At 38.1% G+C, this 27930-nt stretch overlaps 2 protein-coding genes across 5 annotated transcripts in view; one reads left to right on the forward strand and one right to left on the reverse strand.

Annotated features, from left to right (window-relative positions):
- The window catches only part of xpr1a (xenotropic and polytropic retrovirus receptor 1a), an 86826-nt gene extending 79840 nt beyond the window's left edge, over nucleotides 1-6986 (forward strand). The window contains exons 12-15 of the mRNA XM_024278941.2: nucleotides 467-633; nucleotides 701-840; nucleotides 924-1148; nucleotides 4772-6986. Of these exons, the coding sequence (XP_024134709.1) occupies nucleotides 467-633; nucleotides 701-840; nucleotides 924-1148; nucleotides 4772-4829 (590 nt within the window). The 3' untranslated portion in view covers nucleotides 4830-6986. The remainder of the gene's footprint in view (nucleotides 1-466; nucleotides 634-700; nucleotides 841-923; nucleotides 1149-4771) is intronic.
- Nucleotides 6987-9804: 2818 nt separating this feature from the next.
- Nucleotides 9805-27930, reverse strand: part of sin3b (SIN3 transcription regulator family member B) — a 22873-nt gene continuing 4747 nt past the window's right edge. For 3 of the 4 annotated variants that reach the window (XM_024278619.2, XM_036211455.1, XM_024278621.2), the window contains exons 4-19: nucleotides 27082-27444; nucleotides 25915-26061; nucleotides 25602-25730; nucleotides 22555-22644; nucleotides 22337-22455; nucleotides 21896-22109; nucleotides 20872-20988; nucleotides 20399-20637; nucleotides 19907-20090; nucleotides 17408-18257; nucleotides 15642-15811; nucleotides 15386-15559; nucleotides 13391-13483; nucleotides 13199-13293; nucleotides 12783-12981; nucleotides 9805-10910 (exon numbers count right to left, since the gene is read on the reverse strand). In XM_024278619.2, coding sequence (XP_024134387.1) covers nucleotides 10674-10910; nucleotides 12783-12981; nucleotides 13199-13293; nucleotides 13391-13483; nucleotides 15386-15559; nucleotides 15642-15811; nucleotides 17408-18257; nucleotides 19907-20090; nucleotides 20399-20637; nucleotides 20872-20988; nucleotides 21896-22109; nucleotides 22337-22455; nucleotides 22555-22644; nucleotides 25602-25730; nucleotides 25915-26061; nucleotides 27082-27444 — 3420 coding nt within the window. In that variant the 3' untranslated portion in view covers nucleotides 9805-10673. The remainder of the gene's footprint in view (nucleotides 10911-12782; nucleotides 12982-13198; nucleotides 13294-13390; nucleotides 13484-15385; nucleotides 15560-15641; nucleotides 15812-17407; nucleotides 18258-19906; nucleotides 20091-20398; nucleotides 20638-20871; nucleotides 20989-21895; nucleotides 22110-22336; nucleotides 22456-22554; nucleotides 22645-25601; nucleotides 25731-25914; nucleotides 26062-27081; nucleotides 27445-27930) is intronic. The other variant, XM_024278620.2, reaches the window with a different exon arrangement.

Consider the following 27930-nt stretch of genomic DNA (forward strand, 5'->3'; position numbering starts at 1 on the left):
GTTACTATCTGGTGCGCACCAGTTACTATTCAATTTTTTTTTTTTTTACTTCAATTTTTAGAAATAAAAATGTTCTCGCTGGTGTCTTAAAATACATGTTTTTCAAAAAAAATTAAGTAAAAAAAATTCTGGTTACTACCTAGTGCATACCAGTTAGTAACCAGAAAAAAATATTTTTACTTCAATTTTTTGGAAAAAAAATATTTTTTACCACAATTTTTTTCTTCAATGTCCCCTTTGGGCCTCCATATGTTTTCTAAATGTGCCCCACCATTTAGTTGAGCAGGCAGTGAAAGGTTTAATCTTAAAAAAAATAATAATAATAATCTGTTTATTCATGGGAGAGTAAGTGTGTGAGTTTGTGATCCTGCAACAAACTAGGGGTGCTACGGATCACAAAATCCCCCGTTCACGGTTTGCATCATTTTTGGGATCAGGAAAGTGCATCTATCCTTGTCCTTCGCAGATCAAGACCATGCCGACGCAGAGACCTTCTTCTACATGCTGATTGTGTCCTCCACCGTGAGCTCTCTCTACACTCTGATGTGGGATCTGCGTATGGACTGGGGTCTGTTTGACCGCGGGGCCGGAGAAAACACCTTCCTGAGAGAAGAGATAGTTTACCCACACAAGGTAGAGTCCTGCAGAGCTGGGATGCGTGAGGAACGTCTGACATGCTCATTTTTTCATGTCTGCTCAGGCTTATTACTACTGCGCCATCGTGGAGGACGTGATTCTGCGCTTCGCCTGGACGGTCCAGATTTCTCTGACCACAATCATGAAGAGCAACTCTGTGGGGGACATTGTGGTCACGGTGCTGGCTCCGCTTGAGGTTTTCAGGTGAGCAACTGTCTGCGGTCTCAATAAAGTTTCTTTTTTAAAAGGATCAGGCTTCACCGACTTGTATCTTCCTCCTCACGCAGGCGCTTTGTGTGGAACTTCTTCCGTCTGGAGAACGAACACCTGAATAACTGTGGCGAGTTCCGTGCCGTGCGGGACATCTCAGTGGCGCCGCTCAGCGCTGATGATCAGACTCTGCTGGAGCAGATGATGGACCAGGAGGACGGCGTCAAGAACCGCTCGGGCAAGAAAACCTGGAAGAGGTCTCACAGCATGACACTCAGACGTCCTTTAATATCGTCATCACAGTAAGACATGATTTTATCTGGAGAATTTTAAACTTATTTTATTTAGTTTCATAACATTTTGGAAGAATTATTTTTTTTTTGGCAATTCGTTCATTAAAAAATTAATGGGACACATTCAACATTTTTAATTTCAAATGCTTTTAAATTATTTTTTTACAATTATTTTATTAATTTAAATTTTTTTGTAATCAATATTTAAATTATTGTATTTTATTATTTTTATTTTATTTTTTTAATGATTTAATTTAGTATTTTTTTTATTTAATATATTGTATTTTATTATTTTAAATTATTTTTTATTTAAGCAAGCTTAAATTCTGACCGCCTTCCTGCTAAGTGAAAGTGACAGAAGGAAACGTATTTACTGTGGCTGTGAAAGTTAACACATTAATGCACACGATTAATAGATCAATACTAACATGTTCATATTTATTACTGTGCAGCTGTGAGATCAGCTGGATTAAACTCTGTCTAAAATAAACTAATTATTTTTAATATTCTGTGATTGAGATTTTATTAAATTATAGATAATATGGCATTTATTTGTTGTATTTGGACAAAAGCGATTTTTTATTTTAATAAATTAGGCGGTGAATGAACGTCAATCTGACGGCTGCAGAGTAGTGCAAAAAAAGAAAAATAAAATGAAAAAAAAAAAAAACAGAATTCTAGGAAAAAAGTCAAATGGACAGCAGTGCTCTTATTTTCTGGACTGCCTGGAAGCTGAGGCCACATAAGACAGATCCCATCATGGAGCTGTGAGGTCTGTGATGTTCCTCTATCAACAGAAACTCTTCATATGTGTGGCCCAAAGGAATGTGGGTCTTTCGCCTGGATTTTTTTTTTTATTATTATTATTTTCATTCAAAAACGTATTGATTAGTTTGGTGACAAATGATTTATCTTGTTGTTTTTATAAAATTACACCTAAAACTTATATTCTATGTTGTAATGTTGCAAAATTATCAATTTTTTCCAGTCAGAATTTTCTGTCTAGTGTGTGAATAAAACGTGGAAAATTGATAAAATAAAGGTATTGTCAAATAGAAGAGGTTGTTCTGATTAAAATGATACCAAATAATCAAGAAGGTAGTCTTTTAAATTCAAAATACAGAGGTAAATTAAAAATAAAAACAAAGTTTTAGGCCTTAAGTGCCAAAGGGTTAAATATAAACATTCTAAATGTACAATTTGTGTTTAGTTTCATATTGTGATTATTTATTTATTTTTATAGATAAATTAATCGCAATTAATTCTTTTTTAGGTTAGTTAATTTTTTTTCATTGATTCCTGGCCCTAATATTTGCAGAAGTAAGACTTAAATCCACAAATCCAAACTCCGTAAAGACCCAGAGTTAGGGTTGGAAGAAAAGGTTTTTGTCTTTTGCCTGAATCTTTAAACTGAACGAGGAATGTTTTTAAAAATAAAATGACTAATATTTGGGACTTTGTTCTTTCAGTTGCGACTCAGACCCGGCAGAAGTCAATGTAACTGAAATCCTTAAAAGATCCATAAAGGAGGTTAAAAGTAAAAGAAGTAAACTGCAGTGGTTAACTGCAGATTCATTTATACCTTACTTTTTAAATAGTGGACTAAAAGTTTTTTTTTTTTTTTTTTTTTTTGGTCCCCTAAGAGCTTTCCCTGCAAAACCGTTTCTATGAACAGAACCAGATTGTTTTTTTTCGCTATTATGATTACAAAATAATCCTAAAGTAAAATATACATCTTGTAAAATCATTCAAAGTATTAGATTTTACCAGGTCTGCAAACTTTGACACTTAAGGGAAGTGTGCTGGTGTGGTTTTAATGCTGACAGCTCTCGAGGAGCGAACTCTGGTTACCGTGGAGACCGTTTCCATAAAGTAAAATGTCATGTTCAGGCAGTCAATCGTAGGTGATTGGAGCTTTGAGATGTGAGATGGTGTCCCGCTGAGAGGAGCTGTTCCATCGATTCAGAGAGTTTGGAACGTGACAAACGCCCTCCACACCATGACGCCACTTAACAAACACCCCGTGAAAATGGTGTTTTTAACATGTTTTAGTGGCATTTTTCTGATGGTGGGAGACATATATAAAGAAAATTAAGCATTTCCAAGTATTTCTTAATTCATTGTTGTGACTCAGGAGCAGATGAAGATGTGATGTAGGTGCTACAGATGATGGGCCACAAAGCCACATTCTCCACTCCATTCCAATGCATCCACTTGCAGATAACTAGATCCGTATTTGTCTTGGTTTTCCTGGTCTTATCTGGAATCTGGCTCAAAACTGTACGGCTGGATAGCTCGGAAATTGCTCTCCATATTTGTTGCACCAGTACTGTTAGGCTTGAAGGGCTGTAACTAGCTAACAGGGCGACGCTTGGGGTTGCTATGAGTCACGACCCACTAGATTTGAGTTGCGATCTACAAGATTTGAGTCGCGACCGAGGAGACTTTTTAATGACCTACAAAATTTGAGTCGTGACCCTCAAGATTTGAGTCGTGACCAACAAGATTTGAGTCGTGACCAACAAGATTTGAGTCGTGACCAACAAGATTTGAGTCGTGACCCTCAAGATTTGAGTCGTGACCCTCAAGATTTCAGTCGTGACCAACAAGATTTCAGTCGTGACCAACAAGATTTGAGTCGTGACCAACAAGATTTCAGTCGTGACCAACAAGATTTGAGTCGTGACCCTCAAGATTTCAGTCGTGACAAACAAAATTTCAGTCGTGACCAACAAGATTTGAGTCGTGACCAACAAAATTTCAGTCGTGACCAACAAGATTTGAGTCGTGACCAACAAGATTTCAGTCGTGACTAACAAGATTTGAGTCGTGACCCTCAAGATTTGAGTCGTGACCATCAAGATTTCAGTCGTGACCCACGAGATTTGAGTCACGACCAACGAGATTTGAGTTGCGACCGAAGAGACTTTTTAACGATCTTCAAAATTTGAGTCGTGACCAACAAGACTTGAGTCACGACCCTCAAGATTTGAGTCGCGACCCAGGAGATTTAGTTCCGATCCACAAGATTTGTGTCACGACCAACAAGATTTGGTCACAGCCCATGACATTTGAGTCACAGCCCAGGAGACTTGTTCATGACCCACAAGATCCGAGTCCCGACCCACGAAATTTGAGTCACAACTAAAGAGATTTGACTTGCAACTCACGAGATTTGAGGTGCGACCAACAAGATTTGAGTCCCGACCCAGGAGTTTTGGTCACGACCTATGAGATTTGAGTCCCGAACAACAAGGTTTGAGTTGTGACCCACAAGATTTGATCCTGACCCATGAGATTTGAGTTGCGGCACATGAGATTTGAGTTGCAACCAACCAGATTTGAGTCCCGACCCAGGAGTTTTGGTCACGACCTATGAGATTTGAGTCCCGAACAACAAGATTTGAGTTGTGACCCACAAGATTTGATCCTGACCCATGAGATTTGAGTTGCAACCAACCAGATTTGAGTCGTGACCAACGAGATTTGAATCGCAACCAATGAGATTTAAGTTCTGGCAATTTGGCTTTCATGCAAAACTGATTTTTTTCTGCACATTCTTTCCAGACTTTTACCATTTTATTATTAAATCCCCCCAAAAATAATTCTTCTAATGTTTGTGTTTTTTTCAGATCGAAAACGGATACAAAGGTGCTGATTGAGGATACGGATGATGAAGCCTTCAGCTGAAGCCTCAGCATCAGCACACACATACAGACACACACATTACTACACTGTAGTTATGGAGACCGCCCTCATCCAGCATCAGCCCGCCGCCCTCATATCTGTAGGTGTGACTTTCATTAAACCTGTGGCAGGTGAGCCCGCCCTCACTTTCACACAGGTTGCCTCATCCTTAAACCCACTTTGGTCTTTGTAAGTATAGACAAACACACACAAACCCGCTGAAGCACAAGCATAGTGTGATTTTGGTCCTGATCGCACACAGACGGACAGACAGGAAGTAGAACCTTCTTCAACAAGCTGATATGAAAGACCTCACTGCCTGGAACTTTCCACCAGTTTCTATACAAAATTCACCTTTTTCCTTTAAGATAGTCACTTCTTCAGGTTCTTTGGTTTCCTCTGGACTTTTTTTTAAGAATATCAGACGACTGTTGACTTTTGCCTTTTTCTAACTACACTAGGAACAACAGGGAGAAGACAAAGCCAATCAAAGACTACACAACAACAAACAGCAGGCATCTGAGCACATCTAAACAGAACAACTGGATTTATATTCCTTTCATTTCTCTGAGTTTACTGCAGTGAAACCATAGAGGCACTTAAGGTGCTCGCTACATGAAAACGAGATGTTTTGATTCATGCATTTCTATCAGATTTATTTGTACTGTACATATTTGAATGTGAATGACCCAATAGTTCTTATGTGATATCCGTAAGACTCGTTTAAGTGATTTTTAATGTATTTTCTAGTGTTTTTCCTGGTTAAACTTGTGCCATATTTTTATTAGAGACCTTGTTTGAGCCCCGATCTCAAATTAGAACTTTCAAACCTTTTTATGGTGTAATATTGAAGTGCCCTTTTAGACTAATATTAGCATGAACTTCTGTTCTTGACATTTAGCCTAATAAGTTCATCCAGTTTGATCAGGAGTCGACTGTGCACGTTCTGTCTGTTTGTGCATCGAAATTCATCAAATTGGAGACTTTTTAAGCCAGTTAAAATGTTAAATGAAAAAAAAAAGCATATTTAAGCGTGAAAGTCAGAAATTAGTGGCGTTTCTTCAACGTCGATTTGTCTTTTGTGTTTGGTTGTGTTGTTAGAGGAAAGCAGGTTTTCTCACTCAAATGCAATCAAAATCAATATGCTGTGTATCTGACGACGGCTGTTACCTCCCCTTTACCCGCGCTCCCATCTGAAGAGGATTTGTTCAAGCTGCTTAGAAGGAGCCTGGCTTTTAGATCAACAGTGTTTTTGATGTTCGGCGCTCTGATGTTCCTCCCTGTGGCTACATCGATCATGAGATGAGAGCACAGATTTTATCCTCATAATAACTCCTTTTTTTCTGCCTCAGCAGCTGGAGATTCTCTGTGGAGAAAAAAAAGAACTAAAACAGAATAACATAAAAAAAAACACTAAAAAGGCTGTTTTCCTGCATGCTGCTCTTGTTTTACTGTGTACATAGGAGTTAATTTATAATAAATTGTACCATAGTGTTTGTTGTGATAAAGATGGATTTTATTTGATGCCATAAAGTCATAAGAACCTTTTTTGGTTTATAATCCCACCTATTTGCAAATGTTTAAATGTGTAAAGAAAAAAAAAAGAAAAAAAAAAAAAAGTACTGTATGTTGTTATTCTTCCATTGGTCACCTGTGTGGGTTTTTACGTGCAGGTGGACTTGTTTTTGTACAGTTGTGAATGTGCATGAACCTCCAAGCTTTGGTAAGAGTCCTGCAGACGGCACTTGGATATTTTTCCACTGGATCAGACTCTGACTGAGCTCTTCCCGCCCACCTTTTGGAGGAGGCGTGGCCTGCGGCGCTTTAAGGTGTTCGGAGAAGCAAACAGGGTTATTTAATGTACAGTTTGAGGACATTTTTTCACACGTCTCTTCTTTCTCCAGTTTGATGTGATCCCCGCTTTTTTCTCTCGATGTGGTAAAGCTAAACGTGGTAGTCCGTGCAGTTTGGTAGATAGATGTTATTAGGAAAACAGTGAATCCACTGTGGCTAAATGTGAAGTGAAGAGAAATGTCTTACAGAGTAGTTTGTTAATGTTGATCGTACAACTAGGATGTTCTCTCTGATGTATTTGTGTAAACACTTTAGTGATCCTGTCATATCTGGGTTTTATAAACCACCTTTATTTTGAAAAACTCACTCCGTCTCCTGACTCTTCTTTTGTGTTTTTTCCTCTTCGTCTCTGAATATCAATTCATCCACTTTAGCACATCTGTGTCATCGGTTCTCACTTGTAGTTATTCTTAGAGTCTCTCCTGCTCCGCATCAGATTTTTATGTGGATGCAGAGCTGCTCCTGGTGTTTGAAACTTTTGTTCTTTGTTTTGTTTGGATGATGAAGCAGAAAAAAACGATTGTTTAAAAAAAAAAAAAAAAAGGAATTAATCGTTTTAGTTGCAAATGCATCAGCTTGTTTTTATGGATCTTCTAAAAGAATTTCCTTAACAGATTCAAGTTCATTTATATCTAAATACTATAGTAATTTCTCTACAAATACAACCGTTAAAAACAGCAAATATATATCAATCTAAAAATTCATAGTAATTAAACCTCCCAGTTTAATTTGCAATATCAAAACCCTTTATTTTATCATTTTTAATTAACGGTCATGACTCCTCCCTCTCAATCTGTGCTCACCTGTAACCTCAGGTAGAGCTCTTAGTTCGTTTTTCTGAAACTGCAACTTCTATTTTTGAATAAAACACCTTTTTTTGACAAAGAAGTCAAAGTGTGATGCAAGTTGGAACCTTTCCTCCTCCTGTAAGGCCTCTCGTCGCTGCAACATTCCCCAAAACTCTTAACCTCCAACATCACGAGGAACCATCCAGAGTTTGGTGATCAGAACTTAATTTAGATGCATGCAACTTGCATTAAACATCTACAGGTTTAATCCAGAATACAAATGAGTTAAAACTGAACCATTTATTACTTTATTTTGTTCTAGATTAAACTTGTAGTGTTTTTTTTTTAATTTCCAGAACCCATAAGGTGTTTGGACCAGTCAGAAAGTCTAACTTCACCCTTTAGAACATGGGTCCTACAAACCGACCCACATCAGAGGAGAAAACAGCTATGTGGCCCTCACAAGATCAAGTTAGGGGACCCCTGGTTTAGAAGAATAAAACACTTATTTGTATTTAAGTTACTGGTGTGATCAATATAAATAAACTTTTGTTTTTTGCATGAATAAAACTTAAAGAAAAAAATCAGCTTCTCAAAAAAACGACTTAGGAAAGAAGTTTCTTTCAAAATAAAAGACCCTGCACTACTCATAGGTAGTGGTAGGTAGTGTGAGTCAAAATATATGGTTTATTTGACTATTTGTGGAGCCAAAACCTCATAAATCCAATGAAATCAAACTAAATCAGAGCTAATTAAGTGAACCCTACTATATCTTTCTAACCTTCAATCACACTAAGAATTCTTAAAGTATCTGCTCTGCTTTAAGTGTGAATTCTGATTTTGCTTACTGACCTCAAATTGATTTTCTGTGACACACAGAGCTTAAAAATCTGTCAAAGTGTTTTGAAATGATTTTGGTAAACTACAAAAGATCGATGGATTATTGAAGAATTACAGCTACTACAGTAGGAACGTCGTGGAGTGATACAACTGTTGGTGAAGGAGTTGAATAAAGTTCATTTAATTTAGCTGCATTTTAAAATTAAAGTCTTCTTATGGAGGAGTGAAAGAGCCACATGCGACTCTGGAGCCTCAGGTTGCATCAGTGGTTATAATTGTTGAAATTACTCTGCTCAAAAGAAGAAAGAGAACACTATAAAAACACATCCTGTAGATGTTTACATGAACTGACAACACAAACATGATTCATGGTAATTAAATGTATTAGTTTATGTGGGTGTGGATACTCAAAATGAAAGTGGAATTTGGATGAAATGTCTCTGAAACAAGTATAGATGAGCAGAAAGCAGAAGGACTAGAAGGTGAGGTCAGAACCACTCCTTTATTGGAGGAATCTCACTGATCGCCTTTTATTTTTATATGTTGTTAATTCCTCTTGCACAAAAACTTGTATTTGATTTACTGATTGAGTTGCTTCCTAATTGTAAAATTTAATTAGAAGTTAATTAGGAGTTTAATTAGGAGTTTCCATTATTTTCTTGAGCAGAGTATTTTTTAAAATTCAAAATCGTGTCTAACAGTCTTTTAAAAGCATCATGTGAATGAATGAATTCTAAAAACAAATATCCAAATTAATTTTCCTCCAAATGACTAGTTAGAATAAATATCCTATAATTTTGTTTCAAGTCCTTCTCTGATGAAAATCATGTTTTTTTGTTTTTTTTAGTTTTTAACACGCATGTGTGACATTTTTCTTATGAAAGAGAACAAATTTAATAAGAAATCATTTTGGTTTTACCTTTTCTCTCATTTCAAACCGTCTTGGACAGACTCTGTTTGAATGAATGATCTTCTTTCCATCAACAGCTCTGCTGCACATGCACTAAACCCTCATCTGTTCCTAGTGTCTAGTTCAGGTTCTGGAGAAGAGAAGATGGTATCTTCACATTGACTGCAGTCAAATGAGCCGCCGTTCACATTTCTGTGGTCAAATCAGCATCACTGGGTTTTTGGTGTGAGTTTCATCCAATACTTACGGTAGCAGGACTGAGAACGCTGGAAAATCTCCACGGAGCTTCTTGATGTGAGACACAGAGCTATGATAATCAGAGTAGGGGGGGATCAGGGGTGGAGCTCCAAAAGCCACGCCCCCTCAGAGGAGATTTTGGAAACAGGCTTCATATTAACATAAAAAATGGCTTTTAAGACATTTAGGTTGTGGAATTTTAGTTAAAAGCATCCCAATTATAACTAAAACACTAATGGGAACATGTTTTAATTAAAAAAAATTGTCATAGAAGGACTTTAAAGTGTAAAAGTAATGTTCATGTGAGTTTTTTTCTTCCTCTTTGATACATACGGTCCGTCAGTCAACGTCTAAGAAGATCACAACGAGGTTGGTTTATTTTCTAATAACTGATACAGGATTATACATTCTTTTAACACTGATATTTAGCTTTTTATCTTTAATGTCATGATGCAAAAAAGAAAAACGCAAAAGAAAAAACATTTGGTGAAATCTTGAATTTGATGCATTTTTTTTACTGCTCTGCTGAACCCGTCAGTGTCGACAGCTCCTTCCTGCCGCCGTGACGATGTGTTTAAGCACAAAACGCTTTAAAAAAAGGAAATATTTCAAAAGATGGCGACGGGAAACACTGTAAAGAACCACACCAACCGAAGACGAACCCACTTCTGTAGATCCATATAAAAAATCCCTCCGTATTTGCACATACGTCACATGATGCAGTTCTGTTGTGTGCTAGACCTACAGACGGACAGAGAGGATGATGGGAACATACATACACACATTGAGCATTATCTCTCCATAGAAACACACAACCAATAGGCAGAAGGCTCTCTTGCTTTAGAAGCTAAAAACTACACTTGACATAAAAAGAAAAAATAACGGAGAATCTCAAAACATTTTGAAAAACAAAAACATTATCTCATAAGTTCTCAACCGATCTGCTGTCTCTATCAATTCAAAGAAAGAATATAATCTTGAGTTCCACTTGTGCCTTGTGTGCAGCCCGTCGTGATCGAGTTCTCTCTCAGAGATCTTCGCTGGTCCTCGTCTCCACGCCGCTGTCCGTGTTGGAAACGAATCGACTGATTGGCCAGAGTTTGGACAGTTTCTTTAAGTGCAGCTGAATGAGGCAGAGAAATGGGACCGCGGCCGTGAGTGTCTGCTTAGTGTACAGATGTCACAGCAGTCCATGCATTTACCTGCCAGAGTGCGTCTTTACGGAGAGGGCGGGGCTTTGCTACTGCTGTAATGAACTCGGTATCTGTTGACCATCTGTCCCTTCAGCTCGGTGGGCAGGCAGCTCGTCTTGCAGGGGATGAAGTCCTCCTCTTCCTCGCCCATCAACCAGTTGTGCACGGCGCGCTCGGCGGCGGTCGTGACGTGATTGCTCAGCCAGTCTTTGTGCCACTTGTGAAAGCGTTCGTGCTGGCTCGCCGCTACCCTGTGCTGCGACTGTGAAGGGAGGCGGAGTCTCAGCTTTCAGACACACAAATACATCCTCCAGATTCCAGATTTCACCTCACTCCCCGTCCCCAAAAATCCAACCTGAGGTTGAATCTGGACTTCCACAACAAAGACATTAATGTAATGTATCCGTATGCTGTTTTATGGGGGGTTTTTGGCCCCAAAAATAACAAATTTAATGAAAAAAAATCCAAGTTTTCCTGTTTTTATTGCATTAACACATAAACAGAGTTCTTCTGTGAAAAACTTTTTAGGATTGAAAAAGTGCCAAACCAATTAAGGCTTCAGAAAAAGAAACTTAATTAAATTGGATCAAATGGATTCAATTTATGGTTCCCACAAGACCAGAATTAAAGTGACGCCATTAAGGGGATAAAACGATAAAAGATGGGAAATGTTCCGTTTCAAGCCGTTTTATCGTTAGAAAATGTGTTTTATTGAGGTTAATACTTGCATACGAATGTTTACACAATTATATTCATAGTTTCCCCCTCTTATTTTATTTTAAAAGTGCTCTGTATCTTTTGGACGTCATAAAATGTACGTCTGTGTATCAGTCTGGTCTTAGTCTGACGTGATGGACCTTTAACTGTATGTTTTGTCTGTTCTAATCCAAATAAAAATATCTGTAAAATAAATAAAACAACAATAACTACTGACTAATAAAAATAGGTGATAATTACTCATGTTAGACAGTAAGGGCAACTGTAACTTTAGGATCTTCAAAACTAAAGGACATTTTTATTTATTTGTGATTCATATTTCCATGAAACATTCTTAAAAATGTAGCAATGAAAATCCCCAAAACAAACTTTTCTTGGGCTTTTAATTTGATTACGATTTTACTTTCTTCATTTTGAGAAGTAACAACTAACAGCAGCCAAAAAGTTAAACAAAAGCAGAGAAATAAAAAATAAATCAATATAAAAAAAAGCAGCAGATAAATCTGTCCCTGTGAGAACTTTATTTTAAAATTATTATTATAAAATGAACATGATGATGAGCTTTCCTACTTAGTTCAAATTATTTTTTTTCTCGTCTCTCCATTTAGTTGTCATTAAAATGATTATTATTTTTTTATTGTCCCTTAAAAGGTCATAGTTTGTGTCTTAAAGGAGCACCGCGGAGTAACACCTATTTGAGCTGGAGTTTGTTGAAGACAGGACACAAATGAAAGATAAACGGTATTCTGCTTCTAAAAAAAAAAGTTATTTTGCTGATTATTACTGGATAAGAGGATAAATTGAGTGTTGCGTTAGTCTGGGGGCGGAGTTGTCAGCACAGACTTCCTGGACGAAGCAGCTGGCATCACTCTTATGTCGGCACGTTTCCACCCGCTTGTTTTTGGGGATGTGGGAGGGGCTGCTGCAGACAGCACAGGTTTTTAGAGGATTACTCTTAAATGAACGGATCAAAATGTCGCTTTGGGGTTCTTTATAGTGAGGAATGAACAGTATAATGCATTTAAAACCTCAAAAAGTAAAATTTCATGGTAGGGCCCTTTAACTTTTGCTTGTGAGGTGCTATAAGTTATTAGGAGAGAGTGTGAACAAAGGGCTGATGGGAAATGGGGAGAAAATACGGAAATACGTCTTAAATAAATGAAAAAGGCTTTTAGATTTGGGCTAAAAACTGATGACTCATAATTAAAAGACCATCTGGGACACTTGTACAATAGAAAACATTTTAGCTGGAGTGGGAATTTAAGGAAAACAGCTACATTTAAAGTACCAAAAGCTAAATATTTGTGTTTATAATGTCAATTTACTGTTGAGGATTCACACCACAGCTTTAAAATGAAACCGTAACTGTCCCAGCTGAACTAATAAATCTTTTCTTTTTCATTTAGACGCGTCTTACCTTTCTGGCCTTGACCAGAGCTCCTCTGCGGTACATGTAGTCCTCGGAGTTCATGACAAACACCATCTTATGAGTGTTGAGCTTGAACCGACAGTCCAAACTGCCCGCGCTCTCCACACCCAGCTGGCGGTGCCACTCTCTTCTGCAGCGCATCGCCTCCACCTGCCGCACCTGCCAGCGGCGGAAACGCCGAAGGTTCCTGCCGAAGAGCACGCGCTATTTATTTTATTTTATTTAATATAGGGTTTTCTTCTTCTGGATGAGACATTTTTTGCTCTTGCGACTTATACTCCGGAAAATAAGTAACCTGTGATTAGTCGCCAATAAAATAATCGTTTACGGCAGCACTAATTTGTGTCATTAAATAAAGTTTTATAAAGCCTGCAGATACAGTCAGTCATGAAGGTCAACGATACCTTGGAAGAAAAACGGGTTTAAAAAAGTATCCCTCTGCTTGCGAGCACAGACTGGACTCTGTTCCCACAAACTGCTCCATGTAGCTCGACAGGCACTGATGGAGACAACAGATTATGAGTTCAATCAAGTATTAACTCCACTCATATTGCATATTATTTATTATTTAGCAAGTATTTTCAAAGAGTGTTTACCTGAACATCTAACGGGTCGTCGGTCTGAGCCTCCTCGGTGTCCAGCAGCTCAACAGTCATTGTTACCTGACCTTTGTTTTGAATAAACATCAACTGATGGGACAGAAAAAAAAAATATTTTAAAGTAGTTTGACATCTGTAGAAGTAAATGTCATCCCAACTTTAAAGCTTCTGGTTTGTAACCAGAACCATCTTTCATATATTGGAATAGAGCTGAAAAAGATTCGATATGTCACACAAAGCGCTAGTAAACAGTAGCAAAACAATAAAAAAAAGAAGAAGAAGCCCCTCCCTGATTGTCCAGTGTGAACAGGATGAGCTTGAACACGTTACATGCTCATGCTGTAGCTTGACAGATGATCAAGACGAACGAATTTACCAAAATAACACCAAACAATTGCTGTGTCTTAAAGGGTAAAAAACCCTAAATCAACTCTTTTTTGGATGTTGATCTCTATAAATGAGACTTTAAAAGTGCCGTTTGTTGCTACATTTTTGACCATTTAAAAAAAAACGTATTTAGTTCCCTAAATTATAGTCAAAAACGGTATATGTGCTGCCCCCTACAGGTTGAAACAAGGTATTGCAGTTGCATTTTGTGATTGGTCAACTGGTGCAAGTCCCACATGCATTGACATGAATATCAATGGACACCGCAAACCCCTCCCCTTCTGTGTTCCACATAGGAAGTATCTGTCCCATAGACTTCCACTGAGAAACAGACAGTTATTTCTCTGTCATTTTATTTGTCAGAATAACCATTCTTGCTCTGATACTTCCATCTTAACACATTCTTTCTAATCCTATTTTTTTTAAAGATATTTTTTCTTTATTGCCAGTTATTGCCTCCAACATTTAATTGACAGATTCCTCCCAGCCGGTTTTAGTGGGAGGGATGTGGACTTCGAACAAGCCGGTACAAGCTCACTCCTGATTGGCTGACAGCACTTCCTCTAAAAACGTGACTCAGACTGACTCGGACTAATCGCTGTCGAATGGTTGCAGACATAACAAGAAGTAACGGCGCTAATTTCCTTTGGGGGACCTCAACGCTTGCCATGTCCAGTTCTTAATAAACGGTCTATGGTCCCACGTCATCATGCTCTAAAGCAGGGGGGTCGAACTCGATCACACAGGGGGCCAAAATCCAAAACACACAGTAGGTTGCAGGCCGAACAGGAAAAAACTTTATTGAACACATTAAAAAAAAAAAAGTTACATTTTTAAACTTTAAAAACGTAACCTTTTAAACATAAATATAATTATTAACAGACAGGACATTTATTATTTTTCTTTTTAAACTTGTTTTTAACTGCTCCTGACACTAAATTAAGAGACCTCATGTGTTTTATCAATCCTCCATCATGCACACATGTCATGGATGATCATTATTACGTTTAAAGAACATGTTCTATGTTCTTATACTGTTTCGTTATGGTCACTCGATTAGCGAATATAGACCACAATGCATTGCGGTCAAACAGTTTTGAACAAAAAAAACGTGTTTAAATGCAGTTTTTGAATAAACCATCCACTTTTTCACCATCAGAACACCGTGGAGTCATAAATAAAGGTTGTGAAATGTTCGTTTTGATTCAATTTTCACTTTGTGAAATCGGTGACTCAAGAAAAGTAGTGAACATTGTGTCCGGTTTGCCTTTTAATTCACTATATAATCCCGCACTATATATTTTTTTAGTAGTTAGGGGTTAAGGAGGGAATTCAGACTTAATGTAGCCTATATTACCTTCAGCTAACCCCACTGTCAATCACAGATCCAAACCACACCTCCTCCACTCACCCCGCCCCTTTTTCTGCATTTCTCAAATCTGGGCCGAGAGTGGAGCCAGTGTGTTTCCCTTTAACAGAAATCAAACCTCCAACCATCCAAATGAGAAGCCGTGAGTTCCTAACATGTAAAACTTGAAGGCTGTTGCTTCAGGGTTGAGAATGAAGTAACTCGTCTTTTGGTCGAGCGCGTCCTTCTCTCCTCACCTTAAAGCAGTTCTCTTCCGCCATCACTCTCTCAGCCTTCCACTGGTAGCTGGTCTCCCAGGCGGCTCTGACACACTGAGAGGACAGGTTCCCCCCCGCTGCCCCCCGCTTCCTCTCAGTCAGGTAAAGATCCACCACCTGGAGACACACCTCGTCGCTCACCAGGTGCTGCAGCTGAGGACAAAGGAGGAGAGGATCACGCTTTTGGAGGCCGAGGGTTCAATAGATGACAGCTGCGATGCTAAGTTCTCCTCACCTGTCGGATGATGTTGTGTATGACCTTGTCTAAAGTGAAGCCGATGTAGGCGTGGATGGTGAACATCTCCCTCAGCGTGTCTTCATACTGCGTGGAGTCCAGGTTTCCGTCCAGCAGGCTGCGTACCATGTCCAAGAAGGCTGGGTAGTACTCCTCCAGCTCCACCTCGCCTGTGGAAACAAGGAAACCATTCTAAAGCAGCAGCTCATCTTTACAAGTGAAATTCTGATGATTATATTGAAAAAATAATAAAATTCTTTCTTTTAATCTTTGAAAGACTTAGTGTGTAAGTGTATGACATCAGTCTACTACTGAGAAGTCAGACAAGATCAAAGCAGCAGAGGAGACTTCATGATGTCAGATGTTGGAATAATAACATGTTCCAACACTCGGACCGCCAACATTTATTTCAGTTAACCTGGCCTATTTTCTATTAAAATTGTAATCTAGAAATCATTAGAGACAAAGGTTTTGTGTGATTTCTAAAAATGGATGATCTGCACCTCTAAAGGTTCAGAGAATAAAACGGGACCAGCTGTCAAAAATCTAATCTAATCTAAATCATTTCATAGAGATTAATTACACTTATGTGTGTCTTTCTGTGCGTCTTCAGGATACAAGAGGACGTATTAAGTCCCACTCCGATCCAATTTAGATCCATTTTCAAAATGTTTCTAGTGGTCTTTTAATTAGGATTATGTCGTTTTTAACCAAATAAATCAAAATAACCTCTTTCTGAGACATAGTTTCTGTAAACCGGCAGTAGTTCATTAGTAATCCACTAATCTACTGATCAAAACCTAGAAGGAGCCGCATAGTTTTACTTTAGCCGTTAAGAAGTTTGGATTTGCATAAACGACCATCTTTATTTTAAGCTCAAATAACTCTAAAGCATCCACTTGCAGACAAATAGATCGATGATTCTTCATTTTCCTGCTGGAATCTGGATCAAAACGGTACGGCTGGAAAGCTGTGGTGTTGCTTTTAGCTACGCTAACGTTAGCTTAGGCTTGTGAGGTGCTATAAGCTAGTAGTGACAATGTAAATAAAGGGTTGATGGGAAATTAGTGCAGGTAACTTTTGCACCAACAGTCCGTCCACAACTCAGAGATGAATTTCTAATGAGCTCCTGCTGCTCTACAGAAAATATGTTCAAATAAAAATAAAAAACAGGTTTTTTGACTTAGTCTTAAAAGTGTAAAATGTTAATTAAAAGCCCACTATAAATGCATTTAGAATAGATATATAGTTGTGGGGTGCTACAAAAAAAATACTGAGAACTGCAATTTTAAGCCTAATTTTCTTCATAAATGTCCTTCATATTAAAAAAAAATGCCACAAGAACATGTTAAAAACACCAAAAATATGATTTTAATTAAACAAGTTTTAAATTTTTCATTAATTATTGTCCAATCACTGATTGAAAATATGTCAGACTTAAATCGTTACCAACAGATTGATGCATTTTTAAAAGTCTGACTGATTATCTGATCTTTACTCTTTAAGGTTAATATTAATTCACTTGACATCATGTTTTCTTTATTAATTCAGGGCACGTAACATGTGGGTTATCAAACCATTTGATGACCTTAAGAAATAATCTGTCATTTGTTCTCGTCATTATAAAACTATCATCTAAATCTGACTGCAGAACCCTTTTTTCTATACTTTTTTTTTGCTTTCTGACTTGGTTTCCCTCTTCATCTAATAACGTTCTTGCTGTGCTGAACATCGGCTACAGCTTCCCTCCGATCAGCTGAACTTACTGGGCTGTTTGAGGCGGAGCTCCATGGCGAGGTCACAGGCCTTTTCCCTCCTCCCCTCGGCCACCAGCAGCCTCTCTCGGCTCTGCTCGGCCCGGTGCTCCAGCAGCTGCCGCTCGGCTTGGCGATAGACGCGCAGCAGCCGCGAACACAACGTCTGGTGCAGCCGCAAAAAGAAATACCAGTTGTTGTTGACGAGGAACAGGTTGTAGACGCCGTCCATCTCCTTCTGGTGTTCCGCCTCGGGGTCGCGGAGGTCCATTTTTTCTGCGGGCACGCCGGAGGGAGCGTCTAAAGGTGCGGGGCCTGGCGTCGACGAGGAGGTCCCCGGAGGTTGGCTTGTGCTGCTCGACGTGGTGGAGGCCTCCGTGTCTGTGGTCTGGGAGGGGCTGCAGCGCCGCCTCCTGGACTCGCCGTTGGGTTGCTGGTGCAGTTGCGCCTGGGTGTTGTTGGGCTGTGCGTGGGCGGGTTGGGTCTGACCCCCGACGGTCACTGCTGCAGGTCCTGACGCGTTCGTAGAATGACCACCTCCCGCCTCAGGTGCAGCTCCTCCTCTCTCTCCAGCCTCCTCGTGCTCTCCCTCCTCGTCCGTCCACTCTTCCGTGTCGCTCAGCTCGCCGCGTCTGGAGAAGAACAGGTCGGGGACGAAGTGCTGGATGATGCGCTTGATGTGGTCTTTGTCGTCTTTGTGGATGGTGGGCTGTCTTTTGACGTGGTAGATGATGAGAGCGGCGGCGTCCTCCAGGATCTGCTTGTCTTCGTAGGTGAACACCATGTGCGGCTCGCTTGTTGAGGCCGAGCCGTTGCGGCTCTGCTGACCGACCCCGCCCTCTTCTGTGCTCTGCTCCTGACGCTGAGACAGACGAGGAAAAACGTCAACGAAGCACCAACCTCTTAGAAATCAATCACACCAAACGTAAAGTTTTATCCAATGAGAGGTTAAATAATAAAAAAAGAAACAACATTCAAGGAAATGAACAAGTTTCTTTTCTTGTTTTCTCATTTTAAACCTTAAGATACTTTCACACTGGGCTCGGAAATGCCCGTTCAACCAACGACCTCCAACATCTCTGGCCTCCTTTGTGGTGCTGAAGCAGTTGATAAAGAGCCAATAGGAACAAAGGACTTTGAATAAAGATCAGCCCTTATTATTTTACCATGAGTGTGTTTGAACACGAGCTAGCAGAAGATGGAGTCGCGAATAAGATGATTTCAAAAATCTTGTAACAGATGATGAGGTGATGCCAGGTTGAAGAGGAAACACTGGAGGCGGAGCCTTCAATCTCGTTTAAGACCATTAAAGGGTAACCAAACAGGGAAGTTGGGGGCCGACTCCACCCAGGACTGTTATCATTACTGGAGCTGCAGATCATGATGGGGGACTTCTAAAATGACCTGGGACTTAAATGGTTTGACCAATCACAAAATCCTGCTGTAATACCCCGTTTCAACCTGTAGGGGGCAGCAAACAGGTGGTTTTTTTGGACTATATTTTCAAGAATATAGTTTATTTTAATTTATCAAATTTGGCATTGACCAACAGACAGCACTTCTAAAGCCCCATTTATAGAAGTCAACAGACAAAAAAAAATATTTAGGGTTTGGTTACCCCAATGCAGAAATATTTAGTTCTATAGAAGAAAAATAATTGTTTTTGTAGCAATTTAAAAAAAAACAAACAAGGTTTGCTACTTTTGACCGTAACTTGGAGTTAGATTATTTTAAGAATAGATGATGTTTATAGCAGGTGTGTCTGTGATGAGGCCAAAATTTGTTTTCAAATCAAATGTAAGGTAGAAATTAATTTATATAATGTCTGAGCTTCAGATAAGTAGATTTGAGAATAAAGCTAAATTGTTGCATATCTATTAATGTAAGAAGAGAAATAGATAACAAGAATAACCCTATTTATACATTTTTTTCATTGTTTTGACCTTTTTTAAATTTATGTGGGGGATTTGTAAGTTTTATTTTCATTCATACACTTTTATTCTTTGCTATAAAACAAAAAAAAAAAACTTTTTTTCTCAATTGTTGGGGTTTTTGCCATGAAAAATGAAAAATAAATTCTAGTCTCGTTCGGGTTTTTTGTATGGTTTCATTGTGAAATTGTTGTGGAATACAATGAAAAAGTATCTTTAAAAAAAAGAAGCTTGTTGTACTAAAAAGGGACATCAGGCATTGTCAAAAAAAAACTACTTTAAGGTAAATTATTAGAGCCAACCGTAGTAAAAAAACGCTCAGAAAGGCCCTGGAGTTAAAGGGTTAATTCTTTCACCTGAATTACACTCATCTGTAAGTAATGAATGTCTTTAAAATATTTATTTTAATTAATTATATTTATGAAGATTCATCATTTAAAAGTATATAAATAAAAACCCTCAACGTGGAAGATAAATGGACTGAACGAGTCGAATCAATACCCTGGTGCATTGTGGGTATCAACACTGCTTTTGTTAGCGGCGTTGAGAAACGTGAGAAAATGTCCAGCTTTATTCTTACCTCGTCGTAGATGCTTTCGATCTCGTTGAGGAGGCTCTTGGACCGCAGCGCCTTCATGTCGTTCTGTTTGAAGTTCACTCCCTGGTGGTCGAGGGACTTCAGGTACGCCTTCTCGTACTGCTCCCTCCAGATTTTGTTGAAACCCTGCTGAGCTTCTCTCCACTCTTCTTCCTTAGCTTTCAACCTAAAGGTAAAAAAAACGATCGTCTGTCAAGTCTGTTGATTAGAAAATAGAAGCAAACCGTCTTTAGAGAATCTGGGGGTTGACAGCAGTAGTTTGGAGACGTTTTTCATGAACAGAAAATTGCTTTTGTAATCTTTCCGAATAATATAAATTAAGAATTTGAGGTAATTTTGTCCTGTAAATACAAGTAAACAATCATGAAGAAGTATCTAAAATCCACCCATAAGCAGGATAAATGAAAGAATCAATTAAGGAAAGTGACATCCAGGTTAATAACGTGAGGGATTCTTAATTGTGACGATCTCGACCTCTTCAGCACCACAGGCACGGCGGTGGCGGGACTCCTCTTAAGTCCCTCGATGATCTCGGGGGCTTTGTCGCCATAGATACGGTAGACGGCACGCCGCTGGATAACCTCGGATGTGCCACCCAGGCAGTCGTCCAATCGGAATCTGTCCTGGTCTTCGGGCGAGAGGCGAGCCAGCTTCTTCTGGACGCTCTCCAGCACTCTGATGGTTGCCAGGTTTGTCTCCAGAACGACATCCAACTGCAAGAGTCACCGGCACAGATTTACTGAGCATAAATCATAAACCAGCATCTTTGAACCACACGTTTCTAGATTTTCTCTTCAGTAAAAGTTGTTTTGTCAGCCGTTTCTAAACTATTACCTGAGAATTCTGTTTGACAAATGAAGCGTTTTCCACTTGGGTTTAATAAATGGCATCTGTGGAGTAACTTGTGGTTAGGAGCTCATGAAAACTCCTTTGTGTCGCTTGTTTACCTCAAATCTTTCATCCTCGCAGCGATGCAGCTGCTCTTCATAAGGAGTCTTCTTTGAGCTAACAAAAGTAGAATCTTCCGACCAGGAAGGAAACGACACCCAGGTGTCATTCAAAACCTTTGAGAACACAAATGGAAGAAGTGAACAGATTTCTCAACATGAAACTTTTTCCTAAAAGATGATACATCCTTCTGTTAGTGACCTACAGATGTCAGTTCAGCAACAACATGGACAACAGAGAGTCCACCAGAACCCCTCTTTTTTTTAATTAAATTAAAATTAAATTAATTAAAAAGGGAGCTCCTTTCTGAGAAAAATAACCCAGAAGGACATTAAAACATAGAAAATTATCCTATATTTCCTCTCATCTCCTTTTATAGAGAATACACAAGACTCTCAACCCCCAGATAATCTAATCCCACAATTCTTTGTGGCCACAATATAAACAGGAAGTGATAGTTGATTGCTGACTTACAAAGCCAAAAAGTATAGAAACCTTAAACATTTTGAGACTAGCTTTAATTCCCGCTCCAACTATATTTTTCTCTGATAAAACTGTTCCCAGTGATATTTTAATTATGAAATTTTGAGAAAAACTCAAAAAGCTTTTCTCGTTTTTAAGACATATTTTCTGGATAGCAGCAGCAGCTCATTAGAAATATAATTCTAGTTTTTGGGCGGGGCTTAACTCAGAGCAATCCTGTAGATTTTACAAAAAAAGAGAACGGAACTGATCTGAGTTTAGGTTTCTGACCGTTTTGATTGGAAAAAAAGGTTTTTTGTTTAAATTCTTTTTGACACAGACGTAAGCGCTTTTTAGAATTCTATCTTTGTATACTTATAATACATCTATTTACAGTAGGAACGTATGAATCAAATCCTATAAATGACAGTTCCCTTTTTAATCGTCCCGTTTCCGTTGACTCAGGACGAAAATTTTCTGAAGCTCTCAAAATAAACGAGAAGAAAAATAAATACAAAAAAAACAAACTAAGACAATCTCAGATGAAATGGAGGCGCGTACCTCTTTGCATAAGGCTGTGCGCCCGCTGCATTTGGGTTGCTGGTAGGTCTTGGGCAGCGCTCTATAGCTGGACCCCAGGCGCTTGCAGGAGGCATAATCCACCTCCCTGCCTCCTCCCCCCTCCATGTAACGATCCGACAGCCCCGATACAGCATGAGAGAGCTCTTTGTCCCCCAGAAAGGACTTGAACTGCGTGTACAGCTCCGGAAACTTCCTGTTAGGGAGGAAGGAAATGATGAGTGACAGGTCGATCCAGGGAGAATCAGGATGAGACGCAGTTACAAACCTGTTGTCACTTAATTGAATCTAATTAATCAATTAACCCGTTTACAAAGTTCTATTCTTTGTAACTGTAATGGATGTTTTACTACACTGCATACATTATTTTATAAGTTTTATACTATAATACTATTATCTGTTCATCCTTTTCAGTTCACTGACCCCAGGAAAGGTGTCACCAGTTGGAGAAGCTCCGCCCCTGAAACCACTTCCTGGTTGAACAACGCGATGCAGCGCAGAAAGTTCTCGTACACTTCCTGGCTTTTGAAGAGGCGGCGAACCTTAAAGATGGATGAGATTAGCGGGGATTTTTTTTACAATAAAACCATAATAATCAACTCTCAAATAATAAAAATGGTTATTAAATACATAAACCTTACCTTGTCAAAGAAGGAGAATTCCCTCAACACGCCGTGCTTCCCGGCTGCAGCAAAAGACTGATCTTTGGTGCAAGAATATTTCATTTTTTTCTGAAAAAGAAAAAAAATATTCCTCAATTATTAGGAACTTTTGATTTCCTTGTTACTATAGCGTCCTCCTTCATTGAAACTGGGAAAATCCAGAGATTTTATCAAAGCCAATAATCAAATTTTAAATGATTACATTTAAAGCTCATTTTAGAGAATGGAATGTACATCGTTTATCTGATAAAGTCATATTTCATTTGTTCTGTACCCGTCTGTATATTAAGAAGCTGATATATGACATGTTTTTATTCAAAATCCACTAAATCTGAACCAAAACAAGAAGCAAGAAAAAAATGATTAGAATACTTAACCGAGAGCTTCTGCATATTTGCTGTATTGTGTTTTCAGTGAACAGCAGTAAAGAAATGAACTATGAAAATATACAAAAACTCAGCTTCACCTCGAGGACAGAATGTGGATTTTAGAGGAATAATAAATAAGCCAAACAACATTTACTTTCTGAAAAAAAAAGCTGAGATTGCACAAATCTGAATGTTCACTAGGACAAAAAATATAGAATAAACTGACAGAGTAAACATTCCTAGCAAAAAATAAAACACAGCAGAAAGTTTTTTAGGGCTTTTTGCTGTCAAACTCTTCCAAACAAATGTATTTCACTGCAGTGACATATAGATCATACAGACTTTTAACTAAAGGTTTGCACAAGAGCAAATATGGCCACAACATTACCACTTTTCTTACTATTATTTTAATCTTTAGTTATAAAATAAAAAACTCCACAATCGTTACATGTGTGGAAGGACATAAATATAAAAGAACCTGAACTGGTTTTATTGGCATAAATAAAGTAAAAAGTCACCACATTTAAATAAATATTCTGGATTCTAAAAACTAGAAAACAACATTTTCATCCAAAAAAACGCAAAAGGTTTCATAAAAATGCATCATTCTGGGAATTTTCTGTTAAAAACCACAAAGAACGATCTTCTTAGAGAAGCTCAACTCATGCAGTACATGCAGGTTTATTACATCAGAGTAATAAAGGAAACGTTCACATCCTTTAAGGTTCCAGGTTTACATGTTTCACAACTAACCTGCTATTGAAGCTTCTATATGACAGAACACACCTGATCCAGGTGATCAGCAGCAGGTGGGGCTGGGTTTATGAGTGGGAGTTCAACACCTCTGCTTCTGATCAAAGTGTTCCTCTGCACTCACTCAGATTCGAAAAGTTTACATTTTAAAAAGTTGGATGAATTTGTTCTAAAGCTTTTGAAACGTCCTTCTGTTCGTGCTCAAAGCACTACACAAGGCTAGCTATCCAATCAGGCTTCAAATTGGCTTTTTTTTAAATCAAGCAAAAGGTTAAAGTGCTGATTTAGGATTCTAATAAGATGGTTCTGGCACATTAAATTTGTACTTTTCCAGTTATTTGCCTAATGTTGTCCTTTAATTTATAAAAATACATTATTTTCTCTTAATACTTTGTTTTTCTTTTATTAAATACACTTGAGCCTGAAGTAAAGAAGCATCCTGACATGACAGCTTTTACTTTTTACCTACAGAACTCCTTCAGACCTGGCCATCTGATTGGAAAATATCCAACTCTGCATGAAAATGGCTTTATAAGACTAGAAAACAAGTCAAAACAATTCAAGTAATTGCCCAATTTTTAAAAATTCAACAATGCATCGTCTTGGCAATTAAACTAAAGTAATTCAACTGTGACAAAGTGGTCTAGTTCGTCATTTTTAAAGAAGAAGTGGGACAAAACAGTTTTGGGGATGTTAAGCATCGACTTGTAGAGATACAGAAATAGCAGGCCTGTGAACATTAACGCAGTAATTAACAAAAAATAATTAATCATTAATATTAATTTATGTAAATGAATCACACCTCATGGAGCACCAGTCCTTCGCTTTGCCTCGACGGTGCAGTCTTCCACACATTTAACCACTTATACCATGTTATTTACCAAAGACATACATATTTAATCGGTTTTGAGTACTTTAATCTTATCTTATTCTTTTTCACAAAAAGATGACTATTTGATCCATGGTCCGGCGCGTTGTCATGGTAACATGACAGGCGGGAAAAGCGGGAAATAAAACGATATACAGTATAAGCTGATCGTCACGATAGGTTACATAAAGCATCAGTTCAGAGAGAAAGTTCACCTCTTATAGCTTGTTTTTGTCCGGAAAATGAAGGAAATTCAGATGTAAAAGTCTTTATAGTTCTGCTCATTTTACCATTTATGTGTTTTGTTCACACAATTTACACTTCTGGGTTGAGACTTTTAAACATTTTAGACAATAAAAATGAAGGACACATTTCTCTCTGGTTTGTTTTAGCTCAAAAGCTGCATATTGTCATTAAATAAACATTGTGGTTTATAGTGTTTAATCACAACACAGAAGTGAGATTAATTTGATTTATTTTTTAATCAATTGACAGCCTTAATTAAAAATAAACATTCTAAATGAACAGTTGTGTGTATATTTTGTGATAATAAGGGGTTGGCATATATTATAAACTAAAAAAATAATCGTGGTTATTTTTTTCCCCCAGTTTCCAATTAATTAATTAATCATTTCCCGGCCCTAATAATAATAATAAATAATAAATAATAAACAGCTGTTCTAATGTAAAATTTTCATATTTTTGTGCCAACTTTTCATACAATTAAAACACTCCCAAAACTATTAAATCATTTGTGAGCTTTAAACAGAAAAAAGTACAAAAAAACAGCATTTTCTTTTATTACTTTTTTACTAATTGAATCGTTTAGTCACTTCTGTTCTTTTTGCCTGCAACGTTTGGACAAATGCGTCCATAAAAACCACAAACCAACATGTTTGATTTTGGTTCCTCAAAGTGTTGCGGTAAGACTAAAGAGTAGTCAGTTATACAAAGGTTACGGTGACTCAACATTTCTGACTTTTTAAGCACATAAATGAATGAATGTGTGTTTTCTCTGATCTAAGGGATTTATTCACCTTAAGCAGAGGAGACATGTGCTGCAGCAGTATGGGCCTGGGCCTCTTTTTGTTCTGTTTGGTTGCTGCATCGTCTTCCTCAGACTTTTTCAGCTGCTCTTTGCCACCCGTCAGCGAACTCCCGGTGAACTAAATCAGAAAAAGAAAATTTTGTTTTGACATTTAAGATCATTTTCAACAGTGGAGAAACAAAAACAGCTAGTATGTCTCCATCTGAGAAGCCAGACGAACCAGAAAAACCAGGTTTGGTTCTCGCCCGCTTTTTGACTCTTCAATAACTGCAATACAGTAAGCAGCACACGTGTTCACTGACCAGCGATCTCTTAGCATCGGGTAAGAATTGTCCAAACTCGGCGAGTAGATCCTCCTGCCCCTTAAAAAGGCTGGCGACTTTGGAAAACACCTCGTCTTCAGTCATGCCGCTGCTGCCTCGACTCTCCTTCGCTTCCAGCTGCTCCTTCTGGAAAGTTTTGGGAGAAAAATGAAAGATCGTTTAGAAAAAAGCATCTTCTAGTTGGGTTATACATTTAGCACTATTTAAAAAAAAAAAAGCTGTTTTTACACAGCGTCCAATACTCTCTTCGCCTGTTACTACCTGTACTGAGGAATGAGGTGGAACGTTTAAATCAGGGGTCAGCAACCATTTAGGCCCATTTTCTGAATTTGCATTCATGACCATTTTAAAAAAAAATAATAAATATGAATTATGTCTAGTTTTTGGCATGAAAAATGCAAAAAAGAAAAAAGAACCCATCATCTCTCACAATGTGATTTTTTTATTTGTCAGAAGCTCATATGTTATTTTCAAAATAAAAGATGCTCCGTGCCAAACAGGATCTTCTCTGGACAGCAAGCAACCAATGTTATGTAGAATCTGTGCTTTTAACTCATAAAAGATCTCAGTTTTGATTTCCATATAAAATCTGTTCATTCTGGAGGTAGAGTTGAGAAATCAAAACATCTTCAGGTCAACAGGGATGTAAATACCTACATAGTTTATCCTCTATGTGCACCTCAGCCATCGATTTACAAATGTAACTAATCTAAATTAAATAAATGCTTATTAAGTAATATTTACTTTAAAAATTGCTTTTTTACTTTTCTTTTTTATGTTCTTCCCCTCTTTGTCCTCAGCAGTCTTATATTTCTGGGTTTAGTTATTTTAGTTTTGAGTTGGTAGTCTTAGTTCACAGGCTTTGTTTTTTTGTTTTCTTTGTGTAGTTTTGGTTAGCAGGGAGCTGCTGACTCTGACGGTCGACATGCTGGGTCTGCAATCTCCATGACTTATTTTATGTTTGGCCAAAGAGCCACATGTGGATCTGGAGCTGCAGGTTGCAGACCCCAGATTTAGATTAAAAAGAATGTAACAAGAACACTGCAGTTTAAACTGAACACAGTAATAAATGTAAATTAATCGTAAAAAAGTTGTGCTTATTGAGCTGGAACATAAAACTGCATGACATTCTAACGACTTTATTACCTGATATGTGTGAAGAATTTCTAGGAAGGCTCTATAAATCTCAGGGTGGTCCAGAAAACGGTTTTTAATCTTGTTTACATAGCTGATGGCACTGTCAAACTCTACAGGACTGGTCTCTGAAGCAGGTGGGGACACAGAGGAGATGGTGGCCTGATTATGGCTCTCTTTGCTAGTCAAGGGAAGAGAAAGTCTGCTGGGAGGCTCTGCGGGTCCTGTCGAGCTCGATGAAAGGGAATCTGATAAAGGCACCTTGACTTCACTGGCCTGGACAGGTCCAGCCTCAGTGTGGACAGTGAAGGCAGTGCCTGAGGACGTGCCCACTGCAGGAGGGGTCAGATTTTTACTGTACTGACCCGGAGATACCTGCACGGAGGAACAAGGAGGGATGCATTAGGTTGTGAAATTTAAAAAAAAAGTTCCTTTTGAGAGACAAAAAAAACTCAGTAGAGAAAAAAAACGTTTTATGAAGCCTCAATAACTCAATTTAATTCAACAAACATTAGACATTAGACGTTGTCTTTAAGCATTTAGTAAATAAATGCAAATAATTATCTGGAAAAATTAGCAAAAAAGCCTTTTTGGATATGCAATAACAGCACTATAACATTAAATAGGTGGAGATCCAAAATATGAAACAATTTGTGTGGAAAAACATGAAAAGATCAAATTCAATCCTGATTAAAATTATTTGATTATTATTTAAAGATTTCAAATTTGGAATTAGTGTCAGATTAAATAAAGTTAAATCTAAAAACTGAATGGTCTTTTAAATGATTTTTATAAACTCCACAATGAGACGCATTTAAAATAAGAATCTTCTTTGACAGTTTGTCATTACTAGAAACTCTC

The sequence above is a fragment of the Oryzias melastigma genome, linkage group LG4 (assembly GCF_002922805.2).
Source record: "Oryzias melastigma strain HK-1 linkage group LG4, ASM292280v2, whole genome shotgun sequence".
NCBI lineage: Eukaryota > Metazoa > Chordata > Actinopteri > Beloniformes > Adrianichthyidae > Oryzias > Oryzias melastigma.